General features: G+C 36.8%; 1 protein-coding gene across 1 annotated transcript; it reads left to right on the plus strand.

Moving 5' to 3' along the window:
• Nucleotides 1-885: 885 nt before the first annotated feature.
• LOC105060423 (serine/threonine-protein kinase Nek5) lies at nt 886-12,053 on the plus strand. The gene is made up of 14 exons (XM_029260540.2): nt 886-1,792; nt 1,897-1,963; nt 2,049-2,114; nt 2,738-2,784; nt 2,876-2,921; nt 3,004-3,084; nt 3,183-3,225; nt 3,321-3,370; nt 4,123-4,204; nt 4,297-4,346; nt 8,276-8,349; nt 9,472-9,523; nt 9,643-10,296; nt 10,378-12,053. Exons 1-14 carry the CDS (start codon nt 1,695-1,697, stop codon nt 11,812-11,814), a joined length of 2,847 nt encoding a protein of 948 aa, XP_029116373.1. The 5' UTR covers nt 886-1,694; the 3' UTR covers nt 11,815-12,053.
• The last annotated feature ends 2,072 nt before the right edge of the window (nt 12,054-14,125 follow it).

Consider the following 14,125-nt stretch of genomic DNA (forward strand, 5'->3'; position numbering starts at 1 on the left):
CAGTCTTACTTCTCAGTTATAATAACCCTTAAAGTTTAGTTATTTACTGTTGCAATCGAATTAATGACTATTATGCAATTTGTTGAGCATAAAGTTCGGTCGTTTCATTTTGGAAGACAATAACTGTCATGTTGTTTTTGGAATGAAAATAACAAGAGTAACCATACTATTTGACAATATCATTGATGTTTTTATAGTACAACATCTCATAAATTAACATTTATTTATCCATAAAATGTACTAGATTAATATCAAAATGCTCATCAGTGGCCATATATATTTGCAATGCACATGTGATAACTATCATATTTGCTTGAACATTGCTTACATACTACAAGATTCTACATTTCCTACAATATCAACATCCTCATGTATGAAATTATTAATACAAAAAGTATCACATTTAATATATTATTAGTGGTTGTTATGGCAATTGTATGATGTCTTTGCGCAGACATGACATAACAACCATTGCCTTATGTGGCCACTGCATCATTTTGCATGCATCACAACGTAGGTCTCTTCCATTTGTACTCTAAATCTTCATTTAGAATCATGTTTATCATGAAAATTTATGCCAAAGGAGCTTCCTAATCCTCTTTCCTTCCTCCTTTTCAGGTTTATTACCATCATGCTTATCCGGCAAGGACATAGATGACAATCCACTGTTCTACCATTGAAAACCCCACTGGAAGATTGCAGCAGGGGAGAGAGGGAGAGAGAGAGAAGAGAGAACCTAAGTTTGTTTTTTTTTTTTTAACTCCAAAATCAAGTAATTAAGTCTATTCTTACCTGCCCTCAACCATGGTTAGTGGGTGCTCTGAGCTTCCTCAGCTATATATTATTCTCCCACTGAACAATTTTAAAATGAGGAGGAGGCGTAGAAAAGAAACCCCCCCCAAAAAAAAGGGCATAAATAAGAAAGAAGGCTTTCTCGCTCCGGCGCGGGAGTGAGAGAGATAGGGAGAGAGGGAGGGAGAGCTCCAGAAGAGCCCATCGGAACCCCAAACGCATTGCGGCCCTCGCCCTCCGACGCTGCTGGAGATCGAGCGGCGCGGAAGAGAGCTTTTCCAAGATCTCGATTGGATCTTTTCCCGCCGCTGGATTCGCCTTCCGGCGTTCGGGAGAGAGAAATGGCGTTTGCTCGCCCGATGTTGATAGTCCGGTGATCGGCGGCAGTGGCGGAGTCGTCTGGGATAGAGGACAGGGGAATCGGCTGGTTCCGGGAGTGGAGGAGGTGGAAAGGCGATGTTTTGGGCAATGTGGGAGAGGTGGTGAGGGATCGGGTGGTTAGCAGTTCTATCTATGGGATTCCGATTGTTAGAGAAATGAAGGTGGATTTTTGAGGTGATTTCTGGGATTGGTAGATTCGATCTAATGTTTTCGGTGGAGTTTGGATCTCAATTTGGGAAAATTTTCGTCTGGTTTTGCTTTTATAACAGTATCGGATCTCGGACCTCAGTCTTTTTATGAGTCAGAAATGTGGATTTAATTGTTTTATTTCTCTGAGGATTAGATGTAGTTGGAGAAGTTATAGGGGATCTCACTAAATGAGCTAAAGATTTATGGAGCAGGGTGTTTCTATTGGGGACTGAGGAGAGTGGTGGCAGGTGGGAGCAAAAAGCTGCTCTTGGGGGGGATCAGAGAAGGTTTCCTGATATATTACAATATATTTGCATTGGTGGTTCAGATCCATGGAGTCTCGAATGGATCAATACGAGATCATGGAGCAAATTGGGCGAGGAGCCTTTGGAGCGGCGATTCTAGTGAATCATAAGCTGGAGAAGAAGAAGTAGGTTAACATCGGTGCTTTTAGCTTAAATTTGTTTATTTTGGGATTATTTCTTTGTAGTTCGGGGGTCTTTGTTCAACTGGTTAAGAGTTTTTGGATTTCAGGTACGTTTTAAAGAAAATCCGGCTTGCAAGGCAAACCGAGCGCTGCAGAAGATCAGCTCATCAAGAGGTCAGTGAAATAGATGGGATTTTGTTTGCTTGTTCTGGTTTTGTTTAGAAATTGTGTTCTAATCTTTATGAAAATTTGAGAGTAGATGGCTCTCATTGCACGGCTGCAACACCCTTTCATCGTTGAGTTCAAGGAAGCTTGGGTGGAGAAGGTTTGTAAAGAAACAGCTGGAACTCATATATATTTAGCTTGTTTATATACACACATACACATGCACATATGGATAGAGAAAGAGACAAAGAACTAGACTTGGCTACACTCGATTAGATGTCCACTTACATCCAATCAGGTCTACATTGGACGATGCAGGTCCTATATTGATGATTTGAGCTATTGGATGTGATCTACTATGTCTGAATTGCCTATACACAAAAAAAAAATGTGATTTGGAGATCCTTAGCCTAAGACTCAAGTGATCAAAAAAAGACATATAATTTTATTTACACTATCTAATTTTGACCAATTGATGCATAGGCTAGAAGTCTCTAAATTATATGATTTTTAGTGTGTAAATAGTTTAGATGTAGTAGATCATATCCAACAACTTTGATCATTGATATGGGACCCTTGTTGTCCAATGTCAATCTGATCGAATATAGGTGGAGATCGACTCAAGTGGAGCCAAGTCGAATTCTCTCTCTCTCTCTCTCTCTCTCTCTCTCTCTCTTTCTCTCTCTCTCTCTCACACATACACACACACACAACACACATACATACATACATACATATATGGCTTGTTTGTAGCTTATGTGTAGATCATGCTTCCCAATGCAGGGCTGCTATGTTTGTATAGTTACAGGATACTGTGAAGGTGGAGATATGTGAGTGCACTTCTGATATCGGATTTTCTTTTTTTTTTCCATAAAAATGGAAACTCGGTTTGCCTTACTTTATATCTGTGGCATCTGGCAGGGCTGAGTTGATGAAGAGATTGAATGGAACATATTTCCCGGAAGAGGTAATGACAATTCTGGATAATTTTGACTTAAACAAGTACTCTATATGCTGAATGTTTATTGATAATTGTTACTGCTCCTCAGAAATTGTTGAAATGGTTTACTCAACTATTGTTAGCTGTTGAATACCTGCATTCCAACTTTGTTTTGCATCGCGACCTCAAGGTTTGTGAGTATATGGAAGCAATTCCATTTTTTTTTATTACACAGTAAAATATCAACTGATTCTTGTTGGCAAATTTATTTTTGAACCTTCTTGGCAGTGCTCAAATATATTTCTGACTAAGGATCAAGATGTGCGCCTTGGTTAGTTTCTTAGGACCCTTACATATGGAGAGACATATATTTCTTAACATAATGCTAACTTTTATTTTTTGCCTGTGTTTCTTATTCATGTGCAGGGGATTTTGGACTTGCTAAAACCCTCAAAGCAAATGATTTGGCTTCTTCTGTATGTGTGATTTTACTTAAAATTCTCAATTTAAAAATTTCTTGAAATCAGTGGTTTTAATAATCAATATTTGCCGGTCCTTATTTTTTATGTGAAACATGCTGTTTGAGGAATCAAAAACCTGGGTACATTTGATGTTGTTAAGTACTGCTAAGTGAGAACATTAGAGAACTTCTGAGGAAAATTGCACAGATATGCTAACATTATCCAAACATATCTGTTCATGGGGGCAAACTTGACAAACCGCATCATAGCTCCAAAAGTTTGCAGTCTGCATGATTCTTGAATTTCAAACGAATTCCATGACCTTCCTCCAAGAATGGAAAACAAGGAAAGAACTGATTGCCATGGCATTTTCCCCAGCCTGTGATTGCTATCAAGGACATTAATCTATGGCATGCTGACTCTATTGTAAACTCTTCATGTGTTGTGCTCTTGACATACCGATATTCTGATTTTGGAGCCTCTCTATTTTGGAAGTCTTCTACATGGAAACTTTTGTTAGAAAACTAATGTCATGTTTTAGAAAATGTTGCTATGAGATAATGTCTTTTATTGAAAGTAAATGTGGGAAAGTCTTTTTCCTTTTTAGGGTATAGGAAACTATATCTTTGCCATCGGAGCAGCCATAATAGCTAAATGACCTCCCCATTGTTTTACATTTTTTTGTTGTTGTTTTTCTATATACTGTTGAATTTGCAATGCTTGCCATGTCATTAAGAGACTGATGGCTGGGAATTTGCTTTGTTTAGGTTGTTGGAACTCCCAATTACATGTGTCCGGAGCTGCTTGCTGATATTCCATATGGCTTCAAGTCAGATATCTGGTCTCTGGGTAGGACAACTAAATTATAAGTTTGTTCTTGCAGATGCTTTGTTCGAGATATGTACTAAATTTTGAGCTTTGAATGGAACTTGGATGGGCAGGATGTTGTATGTATGAGATGGCTGCTCATCGACCTGCTTTTAAAGCGTTTGTAAGTTTTTTTCATTTCTTTTTCCCCTCTTGGTTATTATAAAATTGATGGGATGGCATTAATTCTCAATAATGTCAGCTTCTAGCATATTTCCCTCGATTAGAGGTTCCTTACTGATATTAGTGCCAGCTTACACCTTATGCTGAACATGATCAGTTTATCTTATGTCTCCATTGTATCATAAGTGAAATAATGGAGAGGAAAATAGTACCCTATGGCATGCTTACCTTCTGTCTTTTCTGCTTCTCAACAAAAGATGAATGATACATGGTTAACTTATTATGGGCATTGTTTTGAATTATATATGTGTGAATAAAAAGAAATGATAACTAATGTAAATAGAATTCAAAAAGTCAGTATTTTATGAAAAATATTTTGTTATTAAACAGAGGAAGACATTAAGTAAAAAAGTTCATCATACATTCTCCAATTAAACTCTGCCTCTACTTCAAAATAATGCAACAGTTCTACAAAGCCACCAAATGGTTTAAGTTCAAAACATACAAAGATTCAAGTAATGGCTAAAGGCCTGAGACCAAATATTCTGGCTGAATTATTTTGAAATTTTGGACAATCATAAATAAATGGACCTCGGAAACTGATAGACGCTTGTATGGTCTCTGTTTTAGAAATTTGGCCCTTATTTCACTTGTTTCAGCTAAATGAATATTGGTTTTGAGGCTTGAGCTAGTTAGAGCATCATCTTGGTGTCCCTTCCATTTTAAAGTGTTCATTTTCTGAAAAAATTGTTTGTGAGCTGATTTCTAGTTCCCCGTGCTCTTTCAGTCAGTTTCAACAAGAATAATTTTTCAAGGACATTGACTTGTTGAAGCCATGGAAAAGATACTCTATTATTGTTGGCTGAAACATGGGCTAAGACTGATTTAACCTTTAACATTTGTCACACAGCAGTTTGATGACACAGCATCAAACCTGATCTCTATTACATTTTAATTGCTGAAAAGTGCTCCCCCCACCCTCCCTGTGGAGTATTCTTTTTCTTTTTTTAAGAGCTTCAAGGTTGAAGCATGGAAACCTTTTGTGGATACCAAAACACTGCAGAAAGAGGATATAAAAGGATTGAGCAAGGAAGTTGTTTTTTACTTACCACCTGGAAAATGGTGTTCTGAAGTATCATGTTAAATGATGCTATTGCAACTGCAACTCAAGTCTCAACCTTTGCCATGCCAAAAAACATTTGTGAATTGTGTGGACACTTCTACTAGAGTGTCATAACTTTTCATTTTTGTTGATTAATATACCATGAAAATAATTATTTCCGATGTTAAGTATGAAGAATCGTGGACCAGCAAACTGGATATTGAATTTAACTATATGTATATGTATATTATTTATATATATTTGTTAGCTTCAATGGTCAAACCAAAAATCAAATCCGTTATTACTTGGACTATTGGTAATCATAAAATGAAAGTTCTCAAGGGCAAGATAAAGATTTCATGTGATTTATAGTTTTGAAAAATCTAAACCAAGTTATGTTGATCTTATGTGTTATGAAATTCAAAGATCATGATCATTAGGATTAATCATTGACCAAGCCAATTGTGCATTTTCAAAAACAACTTATGTATCCAACTATCCATTTTATGACTGCCTGATCCATTAAGAAGAAACTTATAAAACATTTTATTTTTGGATTTTAGGAATTCTAAATAGTCTAGATCATTGTAAGCACCCAAGTTATTCATAGGAAATCATTTGGTTAGCTGAACCATACCAAACTAGCCAAATCGGGAAAAGCATCAAACCAGACCAGTCGGTTATTGGCACGGTTCATTGTTTCAATCCAGGATATAAACGAGGCCCCTCACCTGTTTGCAGCTTGCATGAATTCAAAACCCTAACCCTAGCTGCTTTTGTCCCTGTAAGTAAATGATGCCGCCATACAACGATGACGACAATGTCTCCAGTTAAGCGTCTCTCTCCGTCTCTCCTCCCCTCTCTCTCTCTCTCTCTCTCAGTCTGTTGCCGGATTTTGGGCTCTTGGAGCTCCCTGTCGACGGCCTTTAACATCTCCATCTCCCTCCCCCCTCTCTCTCGGTCCATTGCCAGACCTAGGGCTCTCAGAGCTGCATGTTGATGGCTTTCAACTTCTCTATTCCCCTCTCCCTCTCCCCTCTCGATCCATCGCCAAATTTGGGGCACTTGGAGCTGCTGGTCGATGGCCTTCGACCTCTCTCTCTCTCTCTCTCTCTCCATCTCTCCCCTATCTCCTTCTTCCTCTCTCTCGCCTCCTCTCTCTTCCTGTTTCAGAATGCTTTGGAATGATATCGTACAAAAATCCATACCATACTGAACTAGTTGTTAGTTGGTATGACCTCCGATAGTGATTCAGAGAACCATGACTGAAATGCAACATGTTGAGAAAATTGTGGGATCAAAAGATGGGGCATACTGGACTCAAGCTGGCTAGGAGCAGGTAAATTATGGCTATATATGCCCAAGCAGCCAAAGCAGGCTCAAACTGCGATCACTTTGCACGTGGACGCAGCCCAGGCTGCTTGGTACCACTCGGCCCTAAGCAAGTAACAAGGCCCTTTCTTTTCCTTCTTGATCATTTGAAGGTGGAAGAGAGCTCTAAAGGCATTAGGGAGGCTTCTTTAACATTATTAATTAAGCCATTTATGTCTGGTAGCCTTATTACATTTCAATTGTTAATTGAAGATATAGTTTTATGCAAAAAACATAGCTAATGAAACAATAAAAACATAATAAAAGGCAAAAGAGTTGGAGGCCAAAACAGACCATATGGTGTATTAGTTATGCCAAAATGTACCAGTTGGTACTCTTTGTTGGTATCCTATGAGATATGGTACTCTTTGTTTGTATTTTGAAGTTTGAATCCCTGAGACACACATTGAGGTTGTTCAAAATTGAGATGACAAAAGCTAATTGCTTATTGACTATGCTTTAAGTCACAAGGCCCCACCATGGGGCTTTTATACTCTGTCAGATGCTTTATGGGTTGATGATTAAACAACAGATTCTCATTGCTTCTTTGTGTGGCATACATTGAATTAGTCGCACCAGTAAGCCAGACATAGCAGTCATCCGAAGGAGTATATGTTTTCACTTTGATCATTTGCTCCCCAACCTCAAAAATATTCTATCTGGAGAATTATATCTATGCACCTTTTCTTCGTTTGTAATGCACTAAGACTCATTTTACCCAAAAAGGAAAACCTTTGAAACTTTTAAGTGTTAGATTCTCTATTTTAATGGCCTCATCATGTAATTGAACTGATATAATTTAGAATTAAATTGGCTTGGTAGGATTCTAGCTCAACTCTGTCTGTCTGTCTGTCTGTCTCTCTCATGCGTATATGTTTGTACATGCATTCTCAGACAAAATGTGTTCATGGCGATCCCATCTGTAATTCTTGATTTTTTACAATATTTGCCACAATAAGCAATGACAGTTTTGCTCATGTGTTGGATACAAATTAACATATAAGGTTATGCATCCAGTGGCTGCTTCTATCTCAAGGTACCAACTGAGCTGGATTACTATTCTGCAACATGGTTTAGGGCTTCGATTCTAGATGGTATAAGTTGTAGTTGAACCTTATCCTTTTAGTCCTTTCTAAGTCAGTCTTATTACAGGTTAGAGCCTTTTACAGCTTATAGAAGATAGTTACTTGATCTTTCCATAGTCTTTTAAATAGTTAACATGCATCTTAATCTACTTTGTTTCACATTTTCACTCTATTTACTTATTCTGAAGAATTAGTTTGTGTCGGAATAGCTTAAATCAGTTTTCTTCTGTACCTTTTTATATGTTTAGTTAATACTCTTTCACATCTTTTCATATGCCATCCCTTATTCTGATAAAAAATATGGCACAAAGCATTTATGGCATAAATATCAGCTAAGATTTTTGTTAATGACTCATGTGGAAACATTTTCAGGATATGGCTGGATTGATAAGTAAGATAAACAGGTCTTCTATTGGCCCTTTACCTTCCTGCTACTCTTCTTCCCTGTGAGTATTCTCTATGCTATTACATGTTTGTTGAAGCTTAATGACATTTTTTCTTGGATGAAATTGTTGATCATTTATTATTGTAGGGTAGTTTCTTTTTGTTTTTCTCACACTCATCGACTTTGCTTCTTTCAATGGAAAGATATCAACTTTTTGGTCTTCATATATTAATCTTTGGTATTTGATAAAATTGTTCTTTCTGTTTTGATGCATTAGTATTTCTTATCATTTGACTTGGAAATTCCAGTATCTTCAGCATTTTTCAGTTGCAAGTGCTTAACAATGGTAGAATCTAGTGGTGTTGATAATCAACATTGAATAGCAGACAAGATACACAACATGGTATAGTCAGTATAACAATTCATTTATTTTTTCTCTCTAGTTTGGCATGGCCAAGTCTAAGACCCCAAGCTTGCAAACTTCCTTTTGACAGAGTTAAGGCTTCAGATCATGTTTGTCCTTATCGGCCTTTTGGTTTGGGTAAATAAATATTTCAATTAAATATCATTTATTATTTTATCCTTGTTATAAAGCACAGTAGCAGATTGCTTGTGTTTATAATAGTTTCTAGATAGATTGAAATTTGTAAAAAAAAAAAACAAGTCAAACCCTAGAAGAATCAGATAAATCTATTTTTTGAATATCTGCTATATTATAAGCATATTACTATAGTAGCATCAAGATTTCTTTTATTATTTTTTCCTGTATTATCATGAGAAAATGTACTGTCCGTAATCTTTTAAGTGTTTATCAGATTTCTTCCAATTGATATGCACACTTACAGCATTCCCACATAAAACCCCAGCAACTTAAAAACTTCAAAATCTCCTATAAAACATTTGAGAAAGTTTTGTTACCATTATTTTTGACCATATCAGTTGGCATCATTGTTTGGTTGGGCCTTATGGGCGAGGCAATTTAGACATGGACTGACTGTGTATGGCAATCTCCTAACAACTCTCTCTGTGAATGATTTGATACTGGTTTATTCTACTTAAAAATATCCACCACAGGCTCATGTTTTGTGAACTTGCCATTCAGTTTTTTCCTTTTGATTTCTGCTTTCTTGTTTGGCAAGAATCAACTAGTTGAAGATATCTGTTTTGGTGTAATTTCATGCAGGAAAACACTTATTAAGAGCATGTTGAGAAAGAACCCAGAGCATCGACCAAATGTAAGCCTTTCTTTTTAAGGTTGACAATGTTGGCCATTCATAATTTTTGGTCTCTTTATGTTTAAATAATACTATCTTCAAAACTTTGTGTAATGATGAAGTGATTTAAATCCAATCAGGCATCTGAAATTTTAAGACATCCATGTTTACAACCATATGCCAATCAGTATCGGCCATCCCCTGATCCTTCAAGTGTAACTCAGTCACCAGAGAAGCCCATCTCTGCTTCATGCAGTGGTCAGAAGAACATGTCTGAAAGCCAAAACAGCAGCATTTCTAGCAGTGATAAGGACAGTTTGCAGTCAAGCGAGAGGAACACATCAGAGTTAGCTGTCAACTGTGATCACAAGGAAGTTGAAAAAGTCACTTCTTCAAATGATGGAGTTGCCTCAGTTCCCTCACAAGATGTCAGAGGTGATCGTGGTGTCTCTAAAATTGAGATAGAAAGACAAAATTCATCAAAGCCCTTGCATGTTGATCAGAAGCCAAAGGTCGAGTCTAAGCACCCAAAGATTGTTAAAAATATAATGATGGCTCTTAAAGAGGAGGGCAGAGTTAGAGAGAGCAGCTCACCTGCAAGAGCCAGTCGTGTTAAAATTGGTGGTACACCAATCCATAAAAATGGCACAGAACCATCTCCTAGGTCATCTAAGCCTTCTAGTTCCAGTTCTTCAAGCTCCAAGTCTAATGCAGAAGCACCAGCTTGTGAATCAATCAAGACCAATAGTGATTCTGCAAAAAGAGCACAGGCATCACACTCTTTGAAGCATCTGGTAAGTGTAGATTCCATTATTTTTCACCTGCATTTTTTGCATTGTCCCTTTTCATTAATTTTTATCTGTCACTTGTTGCAGTTACCAGTTTTGGACTGCTCCCCAAAATCTAAACCTAGATATGAGGGGGCTTCACCCTCCATTCCTGTCAAACAAGTTATTGAAGATGGCATCCGTATCAAGGCAAAGCAAAGGCTTCCACCTCCAAGTATTGTCAGAAGGCCTTCTGTCCCTGAACCAAAACCTGCTGTGCCTGACGGTTCAAGCCTGACTGACAATGGTAACAGGGGTGTTCCTGTGAAGATAACTCCAGAGCATGAGAGGAGTCAAAGTCAAACTGTGTCTATCCCCAGGCAAGTCATCAGCCAGGTTCAGGAATCTGAAAAGGCTTCTTTGGATCCTTCAAGAAGAATGCAGACTGATACAGGCAACTCGAAAGCACCATCTGTTCAGATTCAGGAATCTCTACAGACAGGGAGCTCAAACTCTAAAATTGATCATGATGATGAGATCTTGCTCTCTAAAACTTCTGAATCTAATCCACCAAGATGTTCAATTTCTTCATTCACACATTCAATAGTTGATTATTCATCTGTAGAAAGTCTAGATCATGATTATAAACCTACACCAATTACTGAGGTCAATACAGCAGACTTGCAAAAGAGTAGTGCAAGTAATGATGAACTGTGTCTGAGTTCAGTCCTAGAGCCATCCTTTCCCAGGTCTGAGCAGGAGTTTGTTTGTAAAGATGATGCATCTGTGATCAAGCCTGAGAAGAATCCTGTTGCAACACAAAGTGGTGACGACAGGTTTACTGTCAGAGAGCTCCTCTCATCCATAACAGATATTGCACCTTTTGTTTCAGCTACCCCAAAGAATACTCTTATGGAGAAGGGACTGGTTCCAAATCAGACTTTGGAAAAGCCGGCAGCTCATCTAACCCCAGCTTTTGAGGATGTCATTCATGTCATAAGACACAGCAGCTTTCGTGTTGGCAGTGAGCAGCCAACAATTGAGAATATTGAAAAGGGTGTTCAGAACATAGATATGGGGAAGTTATTGAATGTAGTCAGAGAAGATGTGGACGTGAGGAGTATCTCACCAGGCCTGAAACCTCCTGGATTTGTTGAAGCTGTAACTGTTAAATCTAATGTTTTAGAAAACAATATTCTCAAGGAGAAACCAAACAACTTAGAAACTGTAAAATCAAATTCCACAGAGGTCAGGTCAAATTCCACAGAGCTCAGATCAAATTCATCAGATGTCAACCTTGGATCAAAGGAAGAGGAATCTCCAGCTAAAGAAACACTGGATGTAAATTCTTTTAGACAGAGAGCAGAGGCACTTGAAGGCTTGCTAGAGCTTTCAGCGGAGCTACTGCAGCATAATAGGTTGGAAGAGCTTGCAGTTGTTTTAAAGCCATTTGGAAAGGATAAGGTCTCCCCACGAGAAACCGCAATCTGGTTGGCAAAGAGCTTTAAAGGGATGATGAATGAGGATGGCAACCACCTGGGATGAGAACTCACACCCCTCTTTGGATTATTATTTCCCCTTTTCTAACTCCAAAATGTTAAGTAATATCTGTTGCTCTTGCTTGTTTTCCACATCTTTTTTTTTTTTTTTTTTGTATTCTTTGCAAAAAATTGCTGTAAATAGTCAGATTTGTACTAAATAAGACATCTTTTGTGCAAACGCATGAGCTGGAAGAAATGATAGATGCATGTTATGATGTAGGATGAAGATATTTTTATTGGGCATTGCTTTTTGATGCTTCGTAGGTTTAGCAAATTGCATCACGCTATCACCTTCAAATCCATGTATCAGACCATCAGAAACTCCTCCTGAAGCTGATATGCAACATCTACATTGTTATATTGTAGGATAAGAATAATGAAAGATTTTTTTTCCCTGTTTCCTTTTCACTAATGTCTGATCATAAAACAAAATGGACTTGGAGATTTTGTTCATATGGTAGATTAAGCCTGCAGTGATTGGCAACTCGGTGTACTAGTTCATTAATAAGTTACATACACTTGCTGATGTTCTGGTGTTTGTTTTATTTGGTTGCTTCCAATAATAGTAATGGAAACTGTTGTACAAAATTAAATCTACGTTCTCTTCCATTTATTTCTGGCCTAAAAGTTTTCAACTTTCCCTGTTGGTTACATACATGAGATTTGATCTATTGCATGGTGTCTTGGAGCATAACCCATTCTAAAAGGGTTGTAACCAGAGTTTGATGATTATCTGATAATGCATCCACGTGTAAGCCTGGCAATGTAGCCTCAATTGTTTTTTTCATTCCATTGTAAACTAGAATATAATTGCTCGGTTTTATTAAGGGATAAAGCTATAGATAAATTCCAAGTTTGGCATGTCCCCACTTTTGATAAGCTTGTTGTTCACCTCTTGGTCGATGTCAGTTAAATAGTTTGTAGATAGACCAGCAAACCAATTTAAATACTGGTTGCATATGGTTATGTCTGTTAATATACGAACAAAACTGCTTCTAAACATGAGGAAAACATCATTTGTATATGTCACTTAAACCAGGCTGGAGCTGTACCCACCATCAAGCTTTCATGCTGTAGGTCATGTAGATTGGATCCACAAACTGTGGACTGGCCCAGATGACCATATTGAAAGTGCTGCTAACACTAAACCTTCACTTCAATTATTAAATGGTCAACTAGAACCTAGCACATGCTTGACACACAAGATGAACACTTAAAAGGATGGTCATGATCCCATGGAAAGACAGGAAGGATAAGATAGGTAGTGATGGTGCCCAAATGCAGCGAGGAAAAATTGGTATGCAAAGCATCTACTGTTAGCTTCTTTTGACAGAATTCTCTCTATTTGCTATGAGGGATGGATTGAAGGAAAGATGGGTAGAGGATGAAGAATGGATATCTTCCATCCATTGATATATTTGGTAAAACATGGAAGGATGGATAGAAATGATTTTCTCTTTTGTTTGGTATAGGAGAAATGAAAGGGAAGATGAATGATATTTATATAATATTTTTACTAAACTAGTCTTAGATAAAAATATTATTGTTATCAATTTATAACACATATTTATACTAAACAAGTAAATAATATATAAATTTATAATCATTATAATTTATAATTATATAAAAAATGATATAAATATTTATTTTTAATTTAATAAATAATTTAATAAATTAATTATTAATGAATTAATTATATAAATAACTAATTAATTTATAATTCAATTTAAATAGTTAATTAATATCATACAAAAAATTATATATATATATATATATATATATATATATATATATATATATATATATATATATATATATTATATGTATGTATGTTTGTGCATGATTCTGCAGCATCGAGATGTTAGTGCAGACGGCGGAATTAGATCTCCTCTTGTAAGTGTTCTTGGATACAAATGGCAAAATGGATTAAGGCCAAAGTGAAATATTGCTATGGTGAGCTAATTTTTTTATCCACAAGAAATTCATTGTGCATCTAGCACCACAGTAGGCTGTTAAAAATGGTGGGAATTCATACTATGCCAAGGGTTTTAATTATTGAGGCGTCAACCCAATATTAGTAATGCCATGTAACTTTTTATGTGCACATTAATTGATACTCTTAAGCATTCTCCAAAAAAAAAAAAAGGGATGCTCCACATCTATGATTATTTTTTCCCTGTTAAGAAACATAGATTTGAGTTGTTGTGTGTATCCTATTAACTATAGTTGCATGAATGGATTTAAACCAGATTGGGAAAAAGTTTAGTATTAATACTTTTAATATTTTAGCACAATCATAGTCACCTTGTTCTCAT

This window comes from Elaeis guineensis, chromosome 7 (assembly GCF_000442705.2).
Source record: "Elaeis guineensis isolate ETL-2024a chromosome 7, EG11, whole genome shotgun sequence".
Classification (NCBI taxonomy): domain Eukaryota; kingdom Viridiplantae; phylum Streptophyta; class Magnoliopsida; order Arecales; family Arecaceae; genus Elaeis; species Elaeis guineensis.